At 49.2% G+C, this 24,157-nt stretch overlaps 1 protein-coding gene across 4 annotated transcripts in view; it reads right to left on the bottom strand.

Annotated features, from left to right (window-relative positions):
• The window catches only part of PLXNA4 (plexin A4), a 423,946-nt gene that overhangs the window by 104,399 nt on the left and 295,390 nt on the right, over nucleotides 1-24,157 (bottom strand). For all 4 annotated transcript variants that reach the window (XM_067001330.1, XM_067001227.1, XM_048062474.2 and 1 more), the window contains 4 exons: nucleotides 9,794-9,917; nucleotides 6,310-6,463; nucleotides 3,596-3,695; nucleotides 1,366-1,480 (listed from right to left, as the gene is read on the bottom strand). In XM_067001330.1, the coding sequence (XP_066857431.1) occupies nucleotides 1,366-1,480; nucleotides 3,596-3,695; nucleotides 6,310-6,463; nucleotides 9,794-9,917 (493 nt within the window). The remainder of the gene's footprint in view (nucleotides 1-1,365; nucleotides 1,481-3,595; nucleotides 3,696-6,309; nucleotides 6,464-9,793; nucleotides 9,918-24,157) is intronic.

Below are 24,157 nucleotides of genomic sequence, written 5' to 3'. Positions count from 1 at the left end.
CATTCCCTAAGGAACTGGGATGATGAAGAGCTTCTCATGATTTCTGATGGATGCAAGTGTCAGAAGTACCAGGGATATGACGGGGACCAAGGGAGGAGGAGATACACTGATATTTGTAGGTCCTCCACTGTGCAGGGGCTGGAGGAAAGAAGAGATGGGAACTGGGAAAGTGAGTCTCCAGTACCTGATGAGGCAGGTGTGCCAGCAGGACTGACCAAATTTTGCCAAGGCTTCATGCAAAGCCATAGGTGCAGTCTGGCTGAGACAGGCTTACCAGAAGGGCTGGACCCTGGGCTGCCTTGCTGCACCACTTCACCCCCAGCACAGGGTGTCAAACATCCTCTCTCCAAGTTCTCAGCAAGTTTTGCAGCAGAGTAACAGCAAATGCTGAATCCTGCTAGACAAAGAGCTGGGAACCTCCCTGCTCGTCATTTTTTATGGTTGCCCCAGTGCCTCTGCAGTTCAGGATGTCTGATCCGGGACATCTCGACCAGCACATATGTTAGGGGAGGATGGAGAGGGAACGGGGGATGCCATAGGGGTGTGAAACCACTACTCACATGTTGTTTGGTCCCACAAACTTGCTTCAGACAAGGTCTGGGGTTCAGGCAGGGGAATGTTTTAAAGACACCAGACCCAGCAGGCAGCGCTGGGAGCAGCGTGGATTTCAGCCTCCGAATGCAGCACACGTCGGCGGAGATTTCAGCTGCCGCCTCCGTGCCCAGTGGTTCAGCAGATATCAGATCTCTTAATGGGTACTGGTCCCTTGGGCCAGGCAAACAACGAGCCATCTCAGGTCATTTAGCAGACAGGCCGGGATGCTTTCAGACCGTTCCTGACCAGGAAGTAATTAAGTGGCTTCCTATTTGTATTCTCCAGAGCTCCACTTGTCTGCAAGTGCTCGTTAGTTACAATACCAGCCAGACAGTGTTTGCAGCACAGCAGCCAGCTCTGTATTAAGCCCCAAGGTCCAGTTCAGCTCTAGCTCAGTGACTGGCAATGAGGCATTTCCCAGCCCCAGCTGGAAGCAGTTTGATATACTGGTCATTAGGCACCAAACCCACAAAGCCACTGACATGCTCAAAGCACTACCAAAATCCACTGCCGCTGTGGATGTAGGCCTAAATCCCCCCCAGATCTCAGCAGCTTGGAGTATTTGCTTAGAGGCAACCTCCTCTCCTTGTCTCCAGGTGGAGATGTACGCCCAGCATTTCCCATCCCTCCCAGTCCCTCGGTGCAAGGAACTTGCCATCGACTGCTTGTAGCTCCAGGGTGGGACCAGGGCTGGAGAAGGCTTCATGGACTATTGGTCTGACCCACATCAGCCTTGAGAAGCCTCCACACACAGCACATACTCCTACCTACCTCAGGCAGCTTGACTCGTCCCTCCTGGAAGGAGCAGGAGCTGGGGTCGTGAGTGCAGACGTGGCGGTACTTGCACCAGTGGCACCGGTAAGGGCTCTCCACGCAGGACAGACACCTGGAGAGGATGACAAAGAGTGGTCACTTGGCCAACCCGGCCCCTTCGGCCAACAGGACAGACCATTAAAGTGTTTTCTGAAGGGAAAAATAGCCCAGCAAACTTTGCTGTAACAATAGGAGCAGAAGACCATGGGCTTTGAACTGGCCTTGGCTTGCCATGGCCTGAGCTGGTTGTTGCTGTGACCAATGTGTCTTACACTAATTAGATGATTAAGACTGCTTTAATACCAATCTAACTAGAATAACAATAATTTTGTTGTGTTTTGGTTACCCTGTTACTACTTTTAGTAAGATTAACAAGTTCTTGGCTTCATGCACAAGGTGTGTTCCCCTTTTGACCACAACAAGATTCTGACTGCGACATGCTCCAAGCATGCTCAAGAAGTTCAAGATCAGAAGAGGGGTCAAGGTCAGATGGGAAACTGCTATGTTCTTGCTGCTGAACTGCAGCAGTGCCCTGGGAGCAGTGAATACATCGTGGGGAGGTGCTCAGGGTAGGGGCTGGAAGGCAGCGTGATGCCCATGGAGGGCATGGAGGGATGGGGTTTCTGCAGATATACTGACTGTACTCTTTTCCTCATCCCAGAAGAGATAGAAAGACTATCACAGCACTTGTCTGGGAAGCAGAAGGCATGTGTAAGAAGTCACCTATTCAGCTTGTAGGAAAGAGCCATTCCCACTACCTGGGAAGTTGTTTTTTTCTCCCGTGCCCCATAGACCCTGTAGAGTAAGAGCTACAGACACTTTTTGTGGCTGTTTTACAGCACTGACTTCTACCTACATCACACTTTCTTTTTTTTTTTTTTTTTTTTGTCTGATACGATGTCTGCTCACCAGGAACCAAACTGAGCCATAACAAGCTCTTTACACAAAACAAGCACTGGATGGGAGCGACTCCTGGCTGCTCACGCTGTCAGAGACCTTCATGCTGCTACAGTCTCTGAAGTACCTGGAAGGGACTTTGGGGGGGGGGGGGGAAATTTCCTCTCCTGTATGTGCCACTGGGTTTTTAATGCGCAGGAGTGGAAAACCTGCCTCCAGTACAGCTTGGCTGAGCCCAGCAGGCAGACACACACCCCCTCTCCCCCATCCTTCCGCGAAATCTCGTTCGTCTCCAATCCACTTTCAGCTCTGGTGCAGCGAGCTGTTCTTCAAATTGGTAACAAGTGCTTGCTCTGATACATCAAATTAAAAATGGATAGTGTATTATAGTTTGTCAAGTAAGAAACCAAAACATGCCATAAATATTTAACACCACCATCTCTCCTGCTCTCCCCCCCCCCAAACACTTGCTTTCTGACGCTGTTTGTCAAAGCAGCAGGAACATGGAAATAGGATTTGCCTTTCCTTGTGAATTGCTGAGCTGTGGTAATTATCTGCTTTTGGCACTTCTGATGGCTCAGTGGTGGTGACAGAGCTGCTCAGCCTTGCTCAGGGGTGGATCAGCCTGCTGGAAGAACATCCTTCTGCTTTGGCATACCTGCTTTGGTGGGGCAGCTCCCAACCAGCCCCGTGTGCCAGCTAAACCCCAGAAGAATGGGGTGCAGGGCAAGAAAGGAGCTTGCAGGATGGAAAAGATGGCCTTGAGGATAACAGCTAGGTGTTCACATCGCACAGGAACCAACAACTCCCATCTTTTAAGATTTGAGGGCCCAACCATGCTAACCCCCTAGGACAGGCTCCAGCTGGTGGGACTGACAGCATGGAGAAGGGCTGGAGGTGCATGTAGTTGGGTAGGATCCAGCAATCCACAAACAACCATTTACTAGGAAGATGAAGGGGCCTTTTACTGAGGTCATGGTTAATTTTAGACTCACTTGACTGGCAAAATCCCACTGATGCTCCTCTGCCCAAGGGACACATGAGGAGGTACCCTACTCAAGGCAGTGCCTTCCTCCATAGCAGGCTCAGAAGCAGAATAAATGTTCACCATACTACTCCTGGTCTTCCCAGAAGGGACTTCACTGTGCTGACCATCACCCAAGTGACCCTGACTGCTGGCCTCCTCCCAGCTTGACCAACTTCCCAAGGGACACGCTCCCCAGCCAGCAGCGGGTCCTGTGGCAGACCCAGGGGTGGGATAGAAAGCAGGTATCAAAGGAAACCAACGTACGAGTTGTGGACGCTGCAGTTGTAGAAGACGAAGCTGGTGCTGGCAAAGGTCATACCCGTTTCCTTGGACTTGAGCTGGAGCTGAACGATGTGATGGTCTCCTGAGGAAAAAAACAGACACATCAGTGTGTAACTGCTTTGTTAGCTGAGCCCCAAGGGCCATACCACCCAGCACCTTGGCTAGTCTATCCTCAGTAGATGTAGGAAGTACAATAAAATCCTAGAGACCCGTTCTTCAACAATTGCATCTCCCCCAGTCATGGTACTGGAGTGATGGATCAGGTCTTCACCACTGGAAATTATCCTACCTCGGAGCAGGGTCTGGGTTAGATGATACCAACAAGTCTAGGCCATATCTCACTAATTCCAAAACTATGATAAATCTCGTTGGCAAGTAAGAAAGTCAGGCTGAAAGAGACAATGGAGATGCCTGGAATAAAGAGGCCGTTAAAATGGAGTACTATCCACATGGCTCTTCGCTGCAGCAAGTTCATCTGAAGTCCCCAGAAGAAAAGGGCTGCGGAATATTTGACTGCTGGCCCCAAGCATTGGTGGCCTGTGCATGCACTGCCTGAAGGATAAAGACACCTGTTTTTTTGAGGGGATTCAGAAAAATATACTTTCTTCTCACCAATACTTATAATTTCTGACCCAATACCCAGAACCACCATGCCTGAAGAAGGGCACCTCCAGATCCTGTCCCCAAAGAGCAGTTATACCTTGAGAAAGCAGAACGAAGGAATGAGCAAGAAGGACAGACACTGTAACAGTGATAGGGTAGGGGTTCCCTGGCTGCACCGTGGAATGCTGATGGACAGAGAGGTTCTCATGTGAACATTTCCGCCAGGTTCATTTACTCTACTCACCTCAAAGTCCACACGCTCCAGCTTTTGGCTACAAAAAAAACATCTCAACACAAGAGACATCCACTACACTTCCAGAAGGGCCAGTCCATCTCCATAGCAGACCCACCTGCAGCAAATCTTGACCCTCAGCCGCTACATACCATCTCCCCTCTCCCACTGCTTCTAAGCCAAGCAAACTGCTACCTCTTCCCACAATGCCAAAGCCCTACTCAAAGCCCATCAGCTGTGGGAAATAACCGGGTGCAGCAATTGCAGTAATTCGGTGGGGAAGGGCCCCATGTTTAATTCAGGACTTTGACTTGGCCAGCCATTTCACCTCTATTATTTTCCTTCTTACCTGAAAGATTCATTTATCAATCAGGCCAAAGCAAACCTGACAACGCGTCCCAGCGTGCGCCCGCAAGCACGCTCGCCCACCTCCGGGCACAAACGTAGCCATGCACACACACACACACACCACACACTTCACTAAACACATTTTGCTGCCAGTGCTCGACTCTGCTGCCCATCTGCCGCCGCCGGCTTTGACAGCTCCGTTAACCACTTTGTATTTAACAACTTTGCCAGCGTCTTGCATATATTTTAAAACAGGATGTGAGGATTGGATGGCTCCGGGGATCAGATGTGCTGCAGAGCCACACATCCTCTGGTTCAAATCCAGTTTCTGGCACTGTGCGTGAAGGACTTGGTCTTTGCAGAGGTGCAGAGCACCAGCTGCTGAAGCTGATACAAGCCGCAGGTGCCCAGCATCTCTGAAAACCATGCTTGGTATAAATCTCTCCCTCTTGTCCTGCTCCGAGCTTCCATCGCTGTGTTTATTTGCTCATCATTTATAGCCTGACAGATGTCCATACCAAGGAAATAGTTCCTGGCAGTTACCTCGGTAGGCAAACACGAGTGATGATTCGGTGGGACCTGAAAATGGGAAAGGCCCTTTGGGGGCTTGTTTTGAGATCTTAGTGGAGAGCACGTGCAGCTTGGGGAGAGCAGGGAGGGGATGGTGGTGACAGCTTGTGTAACTTCATTCCTGCAGCTTGAGAGGATCCTCAAAGACTTTCCAGTAAAATTTCACAAGAAGCTAAGGAATAAAACTGCAGTATCCTCTCTGAGTTGATCACAGTGTTGAGGTTTTTACAGCAAATTTCTGTAAAAGCCATGGGTGCTTTTGGAAGTACCAGAAAAGTGATTGGAAAAGGGAAGCCAAAAAGGGCACAAAGCTGGGGGTAAGGCGTCCATCCTTGGAGACAAGGTATTAGACCATTTTGGGAGGGAGCCAGTAACAAACCTGGGACAGCTGAAGGGAATAAAAAACAGGGGCAGAGACAAGGAACTGAGCATATGGAACCAAAGTTGGGAGGAGCGGGATGAAATTATGGAAAGGCTCATTTGTGTCTGCAGGACTTTGTGGTTGCTGCATGGGATGGGGTGTGCTGACAGCATTTACAGTGTAATTCCCTGGGCTGTGTAACACCTCCCTGGGCAATAAATGAGGGGAGATCTTGTGTCTGTCTCTTGTCTTTGCTAGATATACGCAACTGCCACTCGGTGGCAGTCTGAAGACACACACTATCACACATATAAGCACACATATAATGCAGGTACTGGTATTGCAGCTCAACACTTGCACATGTGCACACATAAACACACACACACAGAGCTCACTCGTGCTACGGGTATCTGCCACAGCAAGAAGCAGCACAGCATCCCACCTAGCCCTGTGTTATGCCTGCCCTGTCCTCAGGCTCCCAAAACCAAAACTCTGCTTGGAGAAAAATCAAAAGGAAAGACAGGCGAGGGGTGAGGAAGGGAGGGAGCAATGGGACAGGTCAGGGGGATGTGGGGTACCCACCATTCTCAGTGATGATCTGGGGCACCTCTTTGGCAGCCGGTGAGATGCATTGGATCTGACTGCCCACCACCAAGCCATCCATCTCCGAAAGGTCCTCGAAGGTGCAGTTGACTCCTGCGGACAGCTCAGGGACATTGTAGGTCTCCAAGACCAGCTGCAAGCAAAGAAGGAGGGAGGGGAGAAGAGACAGAAAAAAAAAAAAAAAAGAAAAGAAAATACTGAGCTGACCAGCAGAGCTGGGCTAGCAGGAGAGAATTACACTGGAGAGGTCAGACAAAGAGCCTCTTGCTAGAGAGAGCATCCTCCTTCAACAGAAAGCAGCGATTCGGGAGAGGGATGTGTGTGCGGAGGGGGAGAGGGATGAGATGCTGATGCTGACACAAGTGATGTGTGGCTATGCGGGGACAACTGCACTGCGTCCCAGTGCTGGCTGGGTTGGTGGAGGGGAGGGAGTGCTCGCTATCTGTCATGCAAGTGTAAGGTTAGACAGGGAGCTTTTGGCTGTGAAGACCGGGGCTTTGGTGGACCCACGGCACGCGGTTTCTGAGGAAGGCGACCACTACTCACAAGAGGCACTCTGCAGACTACAGAGAAACTGTAGCGCTCCAGTCTAACTCTCTACGGCCTGCTCTCCTAGCATCAGCAGATGGGGGAGCGCTCTGTCACCAAGTTCCTGCGTAAGGAGAGTCTAGTTACAGGCTTCAGTCCAGCACACAAGGCCTCTGTCCCTAGAGGCACAACCACCTTCTACTGCCCATCCCACCGAGGAAGAGGTTGGCCTTGGGGATATGCTGTACGGGGGTATGGCACACAAACAAAGCTGTGACGGAGGGATTGCCCACGTTATCGGAGTTCACAGCACTCACTGACTTTGCCTACGGTCATGAAAGAAAAGAACCACATGGCTGTTGTCAAATGTAGTCATGAAAGAAAAGAACCACATGGCTGTTGTCAAATGTAGTCGTGCTTTGGAGAAAGACCCTCTCATTCCTCCAACTTCCCACACAAACTAAGGTCCATCACTGCTGCTATCCACCACTGAGATTCCTGCCCAACCCACCCCTGATCGCAGACAGGCCACATCCAGAGGCAGAGAAGTACCTCAGGGTACTTCTAGCACCTGCTAATGACCTAGTAGTTAGCACAAATTTAGAGCTGTTGTGCCTGATTGCTAAAGGAGACACCTGAGGCAGGCACAAATGGAGATGCTCTCCACACTTGCCTCCTCTGTGGACAAGGTGAGGCCTCATCTGTGGTGGCAGCCACTGAAAGGAGACAGGAATGCATGCTGAAGTGGTTTTTCTACCAACACAAAGAACAGAGGAGGTCAGTCCAGGTGATAAGGCAGGAGAAGATAACAGCATAACTCTTGGTTACTGCCTCTCCATGCTGTTTTCCTCACTAAGGCCTGGGGCTGCTCCTTAACACGAGGCACCATCAGGTAGAAAGGCCAAGCAGAAAGGCTTTTGCTCTGGATGACATAAAGACTGTGTGAGAGCATCTTTATATTCAGGTGGTGGGAATGGCAATGGGGAAGGCAATTTTGTCTTTGGGGAGCAGGAAAAAGGTATGGGTGTCTGATGGAGCCATTGCTCAAACTAAATCTGTTCTCACTGCTAGCAATGGAGAACAGGAAACTTCTGCTTGATGAATATAATTCATTGAGCACAGAGGATGTAGAATGAAAATGATGCCAGTGGCCAGAGCAGTAGTGCTTGGCCACAGACCTCATGAGCCAGGGTTCACTCTGAACAGACAAGAAGTCCTACATCCTAAAATCCTGCTCTGGAGCTGCTGCATTGAGGGAAGAACAGTCCCCAGCAATCTCTCTTCTCCAAGATCCCCGAGTTACAGAATGGACTGAAGCAGCCTCAGATACAACTTTGCAAGTCTCTGTTCATAGAATCATAGAATATCCCGAGTTGGAAGCAACCCATAAGGATCATCGAGTCCAACTTGTGAACAGAAGCTAGAAGATTGGCTGGCCACATGGATACCTTCTCTGCTACTGTGTGCAACACCTCAATATCGTCAATCCTTTGCTAGAACCCAAGTACGACTCAGTAAGGACACCACCAACTATTCACTCATTGTTTCTTCCCCCTTAGTTTGCTAGGAAACTGTCCATGGTGACTGTGGATGAGCTGGGACACCAGCCCATCGGGGACTGGGATGAGACTCCCATGGCAATGTTCATGCAGATGACTGGGCAACAGTCAGATGATGGCAACTTCTGATCCCAGCAGCTCTGGAGTGACTTGCCGTGCCAGAGCAACCCAGAGGTAAAGGTCTTTTATTCTGTTATCAGTTTCAATCGCCCTGAGCCAGCTGGTCCCCCAGGATTTATTCCAACATAAAAGAATTCAAAGACTACTGAGAGAATAAGAAAAAGAAACCTTGAACTCCCAGAAGAACAAAGGACTTAAGACATCTCAGATCAGTTTTGTTTGAAGCCTAGGAAAGTAAAGTCATAACAAAGTTAAGAGGCTGAAACAAAGCAGCAATGATTGGACATGCGGGCTTTGAAAGGCTGATTTAATTACCACTGAAGAGACCCCAGCACTCCAAAAGCTATCACCTGGAAGATGTCTGGCAGCTACACCTCGAGCAACACCATGTAGACCGCTTGGGGTGTGGGTCTAGCCACCAGCTTATCCAGAGATGGAGCTGTTGGGGTGTGAGTTATCATTTTGATTCCAGCCCAAACTGCTATGGTCAAAAGGGCAGAGCCCTAGCAGCCTGGGTCAAATGGGTCTTTGCCTCCTTCTTAGGGCACGCTGAGCTTTCGCCTTGCAAGGTATTGCTGTGTGTCAGGAGAGAAACCAGGAGCTGGATAGATCTTCCATAGAAATTTCTTGCCACAAAGATCAGGATCATCCACTGCTCTGCCAGCACTCACTGTGTGCCATGCTGGCTGCTGACTTGGTAGCTCTAGGCCATAAAGGTTAAACATTGTGAGGAGGAAAGTCGCATAAGCTAGCATAAACCTTGGCAGACCGATTCCTCTGCAATGCATCCTGCCTCTCTGCTCTACATACTCAGTGCCGGAGCTACAGCAGGGTGGAGGTGGTGGTGGAGACACTTCCAGTCCAGAACGAAGATTATCAAAATAACTCATGCTACCCCTCTCTTGTCATCCTTCTGGAAGGTCATTTCTAACTTGTCCAAGCTCCATTCCCAGCCGTTTCCAAATCCATTTTCATGTAAGTAAACAATCTCACTGTGTGTGCACAACACTTGCAGGGCATGGAGTCCCTTCAGACCTGCCCTCACAGCAAACAAAACCCAAATGCCCTCCCATGGTGAGTCTTTTTCTGTGGCAGGGAAGATCAATGGACTAAGGAAGTCAATGGACTCTGGAGAACCTCTTGCACGGAGCTGCCGGTCCTTCCCACTCCTGTTGAATGCAGGTTGCACATATCTGAGTCTATCAGACAGCACGGGCAGGTTAAACGCGAGGGGGACAAGAATTAAGGTTCCTCACCAACACGTTGTACTGGGAGACGGAGATGTTGTTGGGATGCACAGTAAGCCGGACGCACTGCTTCATCTCTGAGGCGAATCTCCGAGGCTCACTGGAGCGCTCGCATCGCTCCTTCCTCGTGCACCTGAGCAAACGGGAACAGAGACGGACAGGGTTAACATGAAGCCAGGATAAAACAGTGAGGACATGGGAGGAGTGATTACTTCTGATGGGAAACCAGCACTGTATCCTTGGGGATGGCACAGGCTGGAAAGCCTTCACAATCATCCTTGAGCTCTCTTCACATGGGGAAACCCACAGCCCTGAAAACTGTATTTTCCACTGGAAGTGGGACATCTAAGGGACTGACGTTCTTACAGAGTGGTTGTGCAGAGTCCATGCTCTTTAGCCCTGCTGAGGAGACCACGAATCTGTGATACTTCTGAGTTACTGGTACCTCCATGCTGGGAAGGAGCAGCCTCCAACCCATTACCCAGTAACTAGAGTTATCCCTTGCAGGTAGAGGTTTCTTTAACATCTTGTTTGAAAGTGCCTGATTAGAAGTGCCCAGGGCTGCATCTTAAAAGTTCTGGCATTCCCAAAGAGTGACAGTTCAGAGGAAGGGGTGGGCGCACGGCACCTGGGCAGCACAAGCCCCCAACCCTTCCACTGCTCGCTCGTGGCCATTAATACTTTCAGCACCATCATTGTCTCTCGTCTTCTCTGCCAGGTGTAAACACAAGGCAAAAATGTGAATGGGTAGCAATGCATCCCAGCTCAATCCAGGTTTGCATTCCCTTGGCACAAACACATCTGTACTTCACTCAACGTGTGCTGCCAAGTCCACAGCTTCAAAGAGGATGCCTGCCTAGAAACCCACAGGGTTAATACAAAAGGACAGCTCCAACTGCATGCCAATTACCTTTTGCCATTAAGCTAATGTTATGGACTTGCACGGGGTGTCTTCAATGGATTTTGTTATTAGCAATGCTATTACCCCCCATTAAAATCAGCTATAAAGACTAAGTGCGGATGTTAAATTATTCACCCACTCCCAGACTTTGGAGCCTGAGTTGTGAGAACACACAGGGGCTGCTGGAGGGTTAGCTGCAAGATCACCCCTCGATGTCCTTGCTGCATGCACACACATGGGGATTTGCAGACGGGAATATAAGGCAAGACACGCAAAAACAAACCCAATATATGGCTGAGCCTGAATGTTATGAAGCTTGGGGTCTGGACTGAAACTTTACAGTTTGGCTTCTCTCTAGGGGCTGACACTAGATAAAATGAATACCCCAATTTAAAACTCAAATTGCTCCATCTTTCTGGTGCAGAGAAGTTCGGTGTTTCCAGTGGTAGGAATCATAAAGGGAGATCTCTGCTGTTCTCAGCAGGCTCTTGGTTTGCTTTGCAGGAGAGGGAGAGCAGCGTTGCAGCTCCCACTCTGCTCCCTAGGAGCCTTCATACCATTAAGTCCCCTTTAGTGCTGCCGCATGCTGGATCAGGAATTTTAAATGTGCAGTCTCCAGAGGGCTAGGAGGGTAGGCGATTAACTGCTCTCAGAACTGTGAGTCCCCTAGCACGGAACGAAAGGCCTGGCAAAATGCTGACCTGAGATTTTGGGAAGCACTTCCATAAAACAAATAGACACAGCGATCCCATCAAAGCTCTGTGGGGCGTGGGAACTCCTCCCCTGAGGATAGCTTGGAAGGAAACTCTTGTGGGCTCCGTATCAAAATGCAAGTGCCCAAATTCAGCAGTCCAGCCCCTTCCCATTTATTTTCTCCCCATGCAGCATGGCAGAAACAGCTGGGCTTCCTCAAATTAAATGGACAGGCTCTGTACAAGCGTAATAGCTCAATAGGTTGCAGACACATCCAGCAATGGGAGGACAACACGTAGGTATAGGCAAAGCTTTGAGGAACCTGGTTTGTACTCCCAGCCCTACCACGGAGCTGCAATATGATAGCCACCATCTTACCTTGCTGTTTCCTGGTCACAGACATTTAAAACATATAACTCTTCAGACCAAAGACTCACTCTCTATTAGACTGCTGTGTCTTACAGCCCTGATATCTGTTGAAAGGTGTATTACCATACAAATGATGAAATGATGAAAAACTGCCCCAAACTAAGCCTGGTTTTAGTAAGAAGTTAAGGTTGCAGTGTCAGGCTCCCAGGAATTAGGTGCTGGCAGGCTGAGAGCAGTTTCTGCATTCTTAAATCTGCTCCCTGCACTGACACCCTGCGAGCCAGACTTTAATTACAGGATCACACATTATTATTTCTTTTTTCCATGTATGACCTCAGCTCTGCCACTTTGTAACATTTGACTTTGGCTGTCTGACTTTTTCAATGCGATTTCTTAATTTAAAACAAAGGAGAAAAGAAAAAAAAAATCACCTGGTTGTGGCTGATGCCTGAATGTTACAACTGGAGGAGCTCTGCCGAGCAGAACCAAACCAAACCTGACTCTGGGTTACTGGAGGGTTTCAAGCCCTTAAATCAGCATCATGAACCCTCTCCTTGAGCCAGCAGCATAAATGATCCCAGGTAACCGATCCCAGTTGCTGCACAGATCAATACTGAAGGCATAAAGCCTCCTGCCAGTGTGTCCTGCAGCTTTGACCATGCAGGGAGGAGTGATGGAGGCTCTTCTCCAGAGCCTTATGCCCACAATTTCACCCCTCTCCCTTTCCTGAACCACCTTTTTATCCTGAGCTGGACCACATGGAGCATCCCAAGTGTTCACGTGCTATTCTGTCACTGGTGTCTGATCAGCATCTGCAATCGTGGATCTTCAGAGGCAAAGCTGGGTGGATCTTCAGGGGAGCAGAAAAAGGCATAGACCCGCCATAAAGAAATCTTCTTCCTCCTGTCTTCTTCTGCACTGCCAGAAATATTACATCCTCCCACAGGAATGGGGGAAAACAGCAGGGAAAATTGTTTCAGGGTGAGCAGAGGAAGGGTTGCTCTCTAGCATCGGTTTCTCAAAGTCCCTGAATGGTGTTGGATGAAACACCGAAACCAGCAAGGCAAAGCACCCAGCTGCTGAAGGCAGCTGCCTAGAGGGGACGTTGCAGCCCAAAAAGAGAGCTGCACGCTCCTCTGCTCTATCTCATGCCCTCTCTATTGCTGCTTATGCAGAAGAATACCTTTCACAGCCAATAATTGTTTCCCTTTAATAAAATATCAGTAACTCCAACATGCTGGGCCTGTCAATATGCTGAGATCACTTTCCTCTGCCATATAACCCAATTCGGTGCTATTCATGCTGTAATTAGCTGGTGTGTAACTCCCACCCAGTGGCATCGCATTACACTTAAGACAACTAAAAGAGCATATTTCTCTCCCAGACTTATTTGCATAAGATTATGGTATAGACGTGACACCTCTCTGTATATCTTAATAACACCTGCTATTTCATTATCAGCTGCATCTTTAACAATTGGCAGTGTCCTGCTGCTGTCTAACCCATTAGTACAAACACAAAGAAACCATTCCTACCACTGAACCATGAGGAATGATATTTCTTCCTCATCTCCCATTAAAGAATACCGCGAACACCAACCCTCTGTTCACCATCCACTAACCAATTATTTTAATAATGTTAAATTAATACTTTGCACTTCTGTAGCATCTCTCATTTGAGGATCTCAAAGGGCTTTGCCTGGAGCTAATTAATCTTCACAACACCTCTCTGAGGTTGAAACATTCCCATTCAGAGACAGGAAAGGGAAGCACATACACGTGTCAGAGAGCAGAGTAAATCCCAGGTCTCTTGAGGATGCCATGTAGGATCCAGTTTGGGACCCAAGTGATCATGGTTAAAGCCCAGCTCTGTAAGCTGGGACCTAAAACAACCTTCCAGAGTCACATTCTGAAAGCATTTGGTGCAGAAACATAAGGAGAAACATTCCACATCTTCAGTGAGATGCCAAAGGCTCTTCTGCCTTAGTAGGGCTTGGTTTGACCAAGCCCAAATTCATTCCAGCACCTCCAGGGTTTGTTCCTAAGTGCCCAATGTTAGCAGGGTTAATAATGTTAACAATGGGTTAATAATGTTAATAATGTTAGGTGCTCCATGTACGTAACTAGACAAGACAAAAGAAGACCCAAGAAGGGTACTAGTCCATTTGCAAGCTCTTTATTTTCCCCATGTACAACATGGGAAACAGATTTTTCATCCTGGCCTTTCTACATTCTGGGCTGCACATTTACTTGCTCCATGCCCAGCGCAGTGTGGTCCTGACCCTTGCTGAACCCTCCCCATACAGTCCTACAGACCATCATCCTCATCCCATCAGTCTGCCCTCGTGAGTTTCTCTCATACATCTCCTCCTTCCCACCTCGGGTCTGTGTCTTTGCCACCCAGACCTCACAGGATCTCAGCTAATGGTGATAAAGTGTTTGTGACAGAGCTTGGCTCAGGAGGCTGAAGGTGACTGAGATGGTAAGAAGAGCTCTTCTGACTTTGTAGGGGATGGGGACTGTGGGCAAACTGGGGAAAAGATGCTGATTTCAGAGCTAAGAGCAGGGGAGTGGGACAAGTGTCTCCAAGAGAGATGCTCCTCTGTTCCTGATGCTTCTTTCCCATCTCTCCATCTGACCACTGACCAAAATGCCTAACTTTGCTTTGGGTAACTCCTATTTTTTTTAGCAGGGGGAAATGAGAGGAATGCTGCTGGTGTACTGTCCCCTCACCAGCAGGGCTCTTGGCAGAGCTGCAGATGCTCTTGGGACCTGATGCAGATCCCCTGTGCAGCTCTGCAACCTCTCATTTCTTACACCATGAGGGAGACACGTGTTACACCGACACTACAAGGTCTCCACACTTCCATCCAGCCATTCATTAGGGCCAAACTCCTCAGCCCCCTGAGTTGTGCCCTTTTTCCCCACACCCATACCTGCCAGCATCACTTGGGATGCCAAACTAAACGCATTTAAAAGGCACGATGGCCCTTATGCCTGGCCTTTCTAGTGGTAATTATTTTCTGTGCCATACAAAACCCTTATAAAACCACACGTCGAGTCTCTTTCTGGACTCGTGGGATGCCCGGAGCTCAGCTGCTCCGTGGCGGTGCAGTGTTGCGTCCCGGGAGCTTGTTCTGCTAATTCACATCATCAGCCAGAGCTGGTGGGCACTGCTGGAGCCCAGCCTAATTGACACCCTGTGTGGACAAAATAGACAGAGACGGATAGTCCTGGGAGAAGAAAGCCAAGGAGGAAGCTTCCAGAAGGCTTTTTTGGAGTGGGGAGGTGGAAACAGCGCAGTCAGAAAAAAAAAGCACCTACTCCTGATGGAGCCTGTCTTGTTTATACCCATAGCTGCTGAAACTGGAGACAGTTTTGATTCTGTTTTTCTTTTCTTTTCTAAGTTTTTCAGAAGTAGATTAAATGCCCAACTTTTCTAATATGAGACAAAGAAAAATGTTGTCAGTTTTCTGGCAATAGAAAAGGCCTGATATGCAATTTTGTCAATTAAAACAATTTTCTAGACAAAAGAGTGATGATTGGATCTGATCAGAAATTGCTACTCAGAACAGTTATTTTGGTTTTGTTGTTTTTTTTTTACAGATTGCTGTTAGCACACTGTAGAATTTTTTATTCAGAAAAAAAAAAAAAGGACTTACTGTTAAAAAAAACAAATTCCCACCAACGAAATCCAAACGAATTAATTCTCTTTTTAGAAGCTTCACAACTCAGTGCACAGTGGCTGTATTTTGATTGCTCTTGCATTTCAAGACTCATAAAGTGAGCAGGGAGCAGAGAGGTGGGCTCCCAGGGAGGAAGAGGGACACAAAGCTCCTTTCTTGATGCCGGGGGTGAGGCAGCACCATGTTCAATGACTTGGGTCTGCTCAGCAACCCAAAATGACACCCTGCCACCACCTCCAAATGGGTAATTGGCGGGCATAGCCGTTTTGCAAAAGGTTTTGACATTTCAGCTTTCCTTTCAGCTTCCAAATGGTGACATTTCCCTCAGGGGACAGACTCGCTCACCTTTTGACAGAATAATCACAGGCACCCTCTGCTCACACCTTCCCCCAGTACTGCTGGACTGACCCAGGCACCAGCGCCCACCCTGGCCATGCCAGCAAGGACAGACTTGGTCCAGGATGGGATGGTCTGTTGGGACACAGGACCATGTTGGCATCCCCACTGCATCCCCTCTTCATTTTCCCAGCCTAATCATGGCCTTTCGTCATGGTGTGGAGCATGTAACATAGAGATGTTGCCTCTGTCCCACTCCTCACCCCTTTCCAGTTCCGTGTTTTCAGACTGGACCCATTTGCCCATGATTTTCACATCTCTTCAGCTTATGACCTTAAATTCACCCTGTCTTTTGGACCTGCCTCCTCCTTTCTCAGGCTTTCTGTCTCCTTGAATCTCATCACCAGGGTTGCCATATGCCTCCTAACCACATCGTGTTCAACCCTACAGAGAATAGGACATGAGGAAAAAGGCTTGGGTGAGGGGACGGATGGGGACATGGGGAGAGGGGTGGAAGGTGGGGACAAGGGGACCAGCAGCCACCTTGCACGCCCCATGCTCTCCATGAGGGTAGAGATGTGCACGACCAATGTGAACACCCTCATGGTCACAGCCACAGCATTCCCTCCCTTCACAACCCGAACCATCAGCTACTCCAAGTGGTGGGACATAATCCCAATTTGAAGACCCCTCTCCATCCCTGAGAAGCCGAGATGGTCCTAGCTGCCCCAGAGCAAGATGAAGCATGAGGAAGGTTTTTTTTTCCATTTCTTCCAACACTTGTTATCATAGGATCAGAGTATGGTTTGGGTTGGAAAGGACCTTAAAATCATCTAATTCCAGATATCTTCTACCAGCCCCGGCTGCCCCCAGTCCCATCCAGCCTGGCCTTGGGCACTGCCAGGGATGGGGCAGCCACAGATCCTCTGGGCAGCCTGGGCCAGGGCGTCACCTCCCTCAGAGTGAGGATTTTCCTCCTTATATCTAATCAAAACCTCTTTTAGTTTAAAGCCATTCCTTCTCCAAGGGCAATCTGAGATTTCCCAGCCCAGCCTCGCTGTTTCCCAAAACCTGCAGCCTTGCACACCAGCACTTTTGGTTCAATGTGTCAAAAATCCTGCAGAGCCTGGGAAGCAGCAAGGAGCCTTTCAGCATCGCCGTATCACCTCAGTTTTCCTCTGTCTGCACAAAACCAGGCAGTTTCTGGCAGATCACGATCCCCAGATCAGCATGGGGTGCTCGACTTGATGTCCTACCAGGTCCAAGACCCTGCCGTGCTGAAGTCCTTGCTCTGAAGCCAAGGGGATGTCCATGCAGAGACCCACCAGCTAGGTCTGCAAAGCCTTTTGCAAGGTGGTCAGCAGAGGGAGCTCGGTGGAAGCCAAGTGCAAAGGCTCCTAATGTCTTTTGCAGCCAGGGTTGGGGACAGGAGGCTGGGAACAGGACTGCAGGACGCAGAAATGAGTGGCTCCGGGCGGAGATGCACGCAGTCTGGATGCAGAGGTCAGAATCAAACTAATTAGTCTGGTCCCTATTTCAGGATGGGATGCAATGTGACAGCTTCAGTTTTATTAGGGGAAAAGTTTTTAGGGTTTCCCAACTGGAAAGCAGGATGAGACAGGAAGCAGAGTAATTAAAGAGAACAAGGGACATAATGAGAAGTGTGTTTTAGTAAAAGTCTGACCAACACGTACAGCTTAGTGTCTCCTGAGATCGCTTCATCACAAGGGGGAAGAAAGGCTGGGGAAGGAGGGAGCAGCTGAAATTTGCCTTTCCCTCCACTGGAGGGAAAAGCAATTTTGTGGCCGGAGTTGCGAAAAGGAAGGAGATTCAGTCCCACCAACATGTAAAGTTTAAGGTCAGTTTTAGCAATGTTTTGACATTTCCAGATTCCCTTGGGGTCCTAAGAATAGGGATGCCATAAATGTCGAGACGCAGGCATAATTGACCTTAAACTTTATGTGGTTGTGTGGTGAATAGTCATCCTTCCCTATCTATTCTTTCTGGCCTCCTGGTTGCCCTCCATCCCTGCTAGAAGAGAACTGAAACATAGCTCTCCTTGGCACAAAGGAGTTAAATTGTATCGACTGCCTGGGATACTCCGTTCAGGATTAAAAGGCAGGAGATGCTACAGGAAAAGAAGGAGAAAACAGAGCTGGAATCATGGCAAGGATCATTCCTGGGAAACCTGTCCTGGCAGTGAGAAGAGGGGAAGCTTTTCCAGCAACTTCATCTGCATCCAGGGTCCTGCTGAGCTCAGCATGGCTTGGGCATGGCTCGATTGGTAAGCATGGCAAGGTGGAAAGGGGGCTACTGCTCTGATTTCCTACAGGAGGAGATGAGCCACAGCGGGAATACGTGATTCAGAAGACTGAGGAAGGAATTGGACCCTTGTTTTAGGCTCTGGCTCCAACCACCAACAGGCTCGCCTCTCCAAGATGCTTTCTGGACATTAAAGATGGGTCTGGGTTAAGAAAGGGAAAAGGAGTGGATTGGGGAAGCCAAAGTGTTGTTGTTGTTTTACTGATGGTGTTTGAAGCCTCAGAAGGCTGTGGACTGTTGTAAAGAGACCTACAAAAGATAACCCCAAAAGGTAACCACCACCAGGAAACCAAAATCCACTCTTAGGGGCTCTACATTTCCCCTGGACATTTTTTTTTCAGAGACCACGAGCCACAAAAACGTTCTGACCGACAACCACAGCTCACTTCCATCCCTGCCCTTTTCGGTGCCTGGCTCAGAGCCCAGCAGGGACAAACCCCGAGGCGAAGGAGCACAAATCCCCTCCGTCCTTGGGCAGCGTTGGGCCGCCCTGCCAAAAGCCGGCACCTTGCCGCGTGCCTCCTGCCTGCCACCACCGGCCCTGTCACTTCGCCAAACAGAGTGAGGCTGCTAATTGCTCTGCCTGCTAATCTATTCTAATGCATGGTAATAGAAGCTGAATTTCAGCCCTGATAACTCACCCGGCTTACGCTGTAGAACGGCAATCCCGCCGCCCTCCCGTTATCTCTGTCCCCAGGTGGGCTCCTCCCTCTATCCAAGCAATTGAATAAGCCCACCCTGGGTGCCCTGGGGGGCGTGGGTGCAAGGGATTTGCTCCTCCACCTCCCACCCTACAAAGCCACGCACTCAATAAACAGCATCCCTCCCCCTCGTGCTTTGGGGGATTTTATGCTCCTTCTCCCTGCCTTCTCCCCCCTCCCCAAATTTCCAGAGATGAAGACCTTCTTGGCCCCACTAATCATGCCTGGGGGGGTCCTGGGATGCACAACCTGCTCCCCATTCCCATTCTGGGAACAAAGGTCGCTGTTTCAGAGGTGGCCCAAGGACCACACGGGCTGGGGTGCAGCCACGGATGAGCGATTTGTGTGTACGTGTGTGTGTGTGTGTGCCCGCAGGAGAGATCCCCGACGAGCATTTTGATGGCTCATTCAAGCCTGAGATGAACAGGAGCATTTCACATGCAAATCCCTGGAAACTTGGAGCTTTTGTCCGACGAATAATTGGAAATTGTTGGCTGGCACCAGGGGAGGAGAGCGTGGAAAGGAGGGAGGGGGACTGCGGAAGGTGTTGTGGACATAGACCCCTCAGCTGGTGCTGCTTGGCATTGCTGAAAAGCCTTGTCCATCCCCTCCCAGCCATGTGGCAGCCATCACGTCCAGAAATACCTCAAAAATAATAATAATAATATATAAATAAATACCCAAAGCTCTGCAGCATCAGTCAAGGATGGAGCTGAACAACTTGGGGTTGGGGGCAGGACTCCAGGCAGGTGCCAGCCCCAGGCTGCAGGTGATACTGGCATTTCAGCTCGGGCAACTTTAGGTGAATTTCATTGTCTTTGGGTGTCTTTAGCTTCCAGTAAAACCCCTGCTGCTGCCCTGAGGAGTGCTGGCATTTCCCAATTCCCACCCAACGCTGCAAACTGCCTTGAAGTAGTGCCTAGCAGCAATTGGGCTGGGGATGGACAGGTCGCTGGAAGAAAACTATTCCCTGCTGTAGGAACAGTCCGAGAAAATAAATAAAAAATAAAAAGTAAAACCAACATGCATGTTTGACATCTGGGAGCATGAGTACTACCTGCCTTCATCCACTGACCCTTTCCAGCATCCTGCAAGGGTCAAAGATGCCAGGAAAGGACCTCTCAGAAGCTGTAGGGTCTCTGCTCTGCCACACCTGAAACCACAGCCCTCTGACTCCTTTGTTTCCGAACTAACCAGGCAGAACACGAGCCTGGAAGCTAAAGGCAGGAGGTGAAGCTCAGAGCACAAAATCACAAGCGGCAGCCAGGGCTGAAGCCAGAGGCACACGTGTGAGCTGACGCAGAGCGCTGAGGTGGTCTACACGAAAGAAATCACAGGGATCTGCCAGCAACCGTCTTTTGCCATCTGCCGATAAAAGAGTGGGCTTCAAATGAAGACGGAAAAACCCCTGAAGATTCGGCTGAAGGCTACCTGAGTAATACCAGCTCTCCTCCTGCCTCTGAGGAGGCAGTGAAACAACTTTCCCAGGCCTGAATTCACTTACAGTCGTTTTAAAGAAAATTAAAAAAAAAAAAAAAGAAGAAAGCGAGAAAGGGAACAAGTTTGCTAGATAAGGCAAGTAATTAATGAACAAAATTACTTTTCCCAGAGAGCATCCTATCATGGTGCTTCCTATTCATGTTAATAATATTTGTGAGTGTCTTCCCAAGAACCTGGGTAGATAACACCTACACTCTCCCTCGCTCCTACAAGCTCTCCTCAGCAAGGGCTGATGCAAAATAATTTTTTCAAAGGGGCTGAGGCTCTTTGTTCATGGCCTGATTCGGATTCCTTGGAAGCTTTTCGCTGAATTCTTGGTGGGAGCATTTCTCATCTCCCAGGTAGCTCCAGAGAAATGTATTCCATCTTTTCCCTGTCATCATGGCTTAAGAGCCAAGTATCTGCTGGTGAAGATGATGGGAGGTGCCCAAGCCTCAAGAATTGTAAAATCTGGAGTGTTTTGCCCAGTTCACACAGAGATCAGGGCTAATCCAAGTCAGCGGGCCTGAGGCTTCCCTGTGAACCACTGCCAAGACCACTGCGAGACCCAGGAGCCCTGAGAGAAGGGTAGGAGGAGCTGGTGCTTCTTCAGCCTCACCACTTTAAGGATAAATAGGGCAGGAAAAGTGCAAAGAAAGAGCACAGCATCTGTGCTCAAGGAGGATTGCAGGGAGGTTTGGGGAGCCGTGGGAAGTGCACTGTAAGGGGTCCCCCACTTATGCAGCACTGAATCGCTGCCAGGCTCAGCCAGCATGTCATTTAATTGCTCTTTCACTGCTAGCATCTGCTGTCCTGACTTGGGAAAATGTAGTGAGAAGGAAGGAAATATTTCCACACGATGGACTGGCTGGGCTTGAGCACTGATTACCAAAAAAAAACCTCACCTCTAGAAACCCCACAACCCAAAAAAGTCCTACCCGGAAAGCTGCAGGGGACAAGGGACCACACAGAGCTTCTCAAACCAGGCTCTGTGTCCCCACCGCTCCCTTCGACCTTCATCACCATCTTCTCCTTCACGTCACTCCTCAGCTCCTTCCCTCCTCCTCCTCCTCCTGCCCATGTGCATCCATCCATCTGCCACGTCCCCCGGCAGCAGAGCCAGCAGACAGTGACGTGAGCTGGAGCTCCGCTATTTGCTGCTGGCAGAGACAGTTCCTTCCTCTGGGCACATTTTTTTTTTTTTCCCTGTGCTCTGCAGCAGTACAACCCACAGATTGAGAAACCACGGGGCAGCATGGACAGAATTACACCGAGTCCTTGTTCCCATACACAGCTACAAAAGGAGGTCTCCGGCTGCGCCGTAGCTCGGGTTGGGAGGGACAGGACCTCTGCGTGGACAGTTTGGCTTCACTAAGGAAAAAAAATAACAGACCAAGCACCTCGTAGCCTGGGTTTGGCTTTCTCAGTGTGATGGGAAGTCCCTGGAAAGGGATTTGCTGTCTGGAGGATTCAGACACCTGTGCGGAGCAGCACCCAGATTGTGTCTCAAACTCCCTGCCCATCTCTAGAGCATCCATCTTTTTGGAGCAATGAATGAAGAAGCACAAAGTGGATATAAAGCTAAGTTAACCACCTCACAAGCCACAAATTAAACGGAAAATATATTTATACGATAGTTTTCAGACCCTCACGTTACTGATAACCAGGGTTTCGGTCAAAGGCAGAACTTCACAGATACCTAAAACCCCATTTCCCCCCAGTGCAGACCCAAATAACACTGAAATCCTGACTCAGAGTATGCCATATCCTGACTTTCACAGCTCAGCTCCTTCATGCTGTGCACTAGGAAAGAGAACTGGGAGAGCAGAGAAATAAGAGGAAAAAGTGGGAATGTTTCTCATCTCAGTCTCACTGTCCAGGCCTGCTCCAGCCAAAAAGTCGGAGATCAGGTTCAGTTCCCTTCCACCTAAGCCTCCTTTTCCTGCTAAAGGCCATATCAAGTAAGTGTCCACCAAAAGCTAACCCCAAAGAATTATGAGGACCAGGACTTCAGGCTGCTTTAGGAATGACCAGCTAAAGCTCCAGCTGCAAGGAAAAGGCTGTCGGCACGTGATGTATGAATTTCCCCTCTGCCATGTGTGGCTGGAAGGGATGGGTTAAACGCTGAAAAATTGCTGTGGTGGTGTGAATGACCTCCAGCAGGCCGGGCTGTCAGAAGCATGGCAATAGAGCCATTTATTATACATTCCAGGTGTTCATCTCTCACATATATTTTCCTAGTTTCCTTCCCTTTAAAGTCACGTAGGTTCTGGAGGAAAACTCAGGGGCTGTTGGGTGCACAGGGTGGCTGGGCTGTGCTGGCAGATGTGTGGGGAATCACCTGGGGAAGGTATCACTGGCTGTGACAGCGCCCAGAAGTTCTCCAACAAGGGATGTGGAGTCGTGGTAGTGTGGATTCAGTGTGGGAAAAGGTCATGGATGCCGAAAAAAAGTGGGAATTCAAACACAGGTTTGTGGAGTTGGTTCTCATGCATGATCCACCCATACAGGATGCATCTCCCAACACAATAATTTGTGGTGGACAAGAGTTCAGGCATGACCACAAGAAGCAAGAGGCTTGCTGGACTTGGTGTCCTTCAGGATCAACCCCAAAAGATCCAAACAGGATGCTGCTGGGTTCAAACAACCCATCTTTTAGGTTGGTTGCAGAATTCAGGTTTTTGGTTGCAGCTGGAAGATAGAGGATCCTCTGGCACTGGTCACTGAGGGAAAGAGCAGGAAGCAGAAACAGATCCCGTGGTGTGTTTGTGCTCTCAGGTGGGTTGTAAATCAGTAATAGGATTCTTTGAGGAAGCCTGATTGGACCTAGAGCCAGACTTACTCTTTGTATGTGGGGAGATGGTGGAATAAGTCAATGATTTTTGCCTACGTTGTGAAGGTAAAGGGCACATTTGGCAATAGGCTGAAGCATATCAAGCCCCATGGCTTAAAAGATCCTGCACAACTCGCTGAGGGAAGGCAGAAGTGGGGACATCAGCTGGTGGGAGAGGCTGCAGCATCCTCATCCTCAGTCATCCCTGCCCCACTGAGCCATCCCTGTAGCCGTGAAGCATTGCGTGAATCCCGTGCAGCGCATGGGGTGAAGGTGTTATTATTCAAGCCACTGGTTCCAATGAGATTATCCAGTCTAATGGAGCAGCTTGCATGGACCTCCTCTAAGCCAGCCTGAATTTTCACTGACAGAGAATCCCCAGTCAAGTGGAAAATTAGAAGGAGAAGGGAAGAGGGGGCTGTGGAGGGGAGAAGGGAGGGGATGATTAAGTTCTCTAGAAATTAATTCATATCTAGAGAAATGGAAATAATAACTCCCCAAGCCGATGGACAATCCCCAGCAAACACATTTCAATTTGGAAGCCAGCTTTGCTGCTGTTGCATCACTTGCTTTTCTGGCTCACACTGCATCACTGATTTAATTTTCCACCCAGGGTGTTGACTTTGTCCTCGGATTGTGGCTCCTGCTGTCTCCTTGCCAAGGCTTCAGCAGTTCACAGCCCCCCTCTCTACCCCTGGCTGCCTGACCCCCGGTACTTGGCCATGGGCAGGCTGGAAGTGGGGCTAGGGATGGAGTAAAGCACTGGGAAAGAGAAAAGAGGAAAGGATTTTCTTTTTTTTTTTTTTTTTTAATTAAAAAAAAAAAAAAAGGAATGGAAGGAAGGATCTCACTTTTAAGTCTTATTTATTTATTTATTTATTTTCCCCCAGGGAAGTGATTCTAGCACTCAACTGCTTTAGGAGCTCTTGAGCAATGAACACATGGATGCTTGGTGGAGTTCAGAGACAGCAGCAGTCTGTTCCAGCCTGACACCCAAATGTGCATGTCTCTAAGTCTGTGTTTGAATTATTGTGACCTTACACATTGTCCAAGT

The sequence above is a fragment of the Anser cygnoides genome, chromosome 1 (assembly GCF_040182565.1).
Source record: "Anser cygnoides isolate HZ-2024a breed goose chromosome 1, Taihu_goose_T2T_genome, whole genome shotgun sequence".
NCBI classification, from domain to species: Eukaryota; Metazoa; Chordata; class Aves; order Anseriformes; family Anatidae; genus Anser; species Anser cygnoides.
Note: the sequence above shows the minus strand (reverse complement) of the source record. Positions and strands in the feature narration are given on the sequence as shown.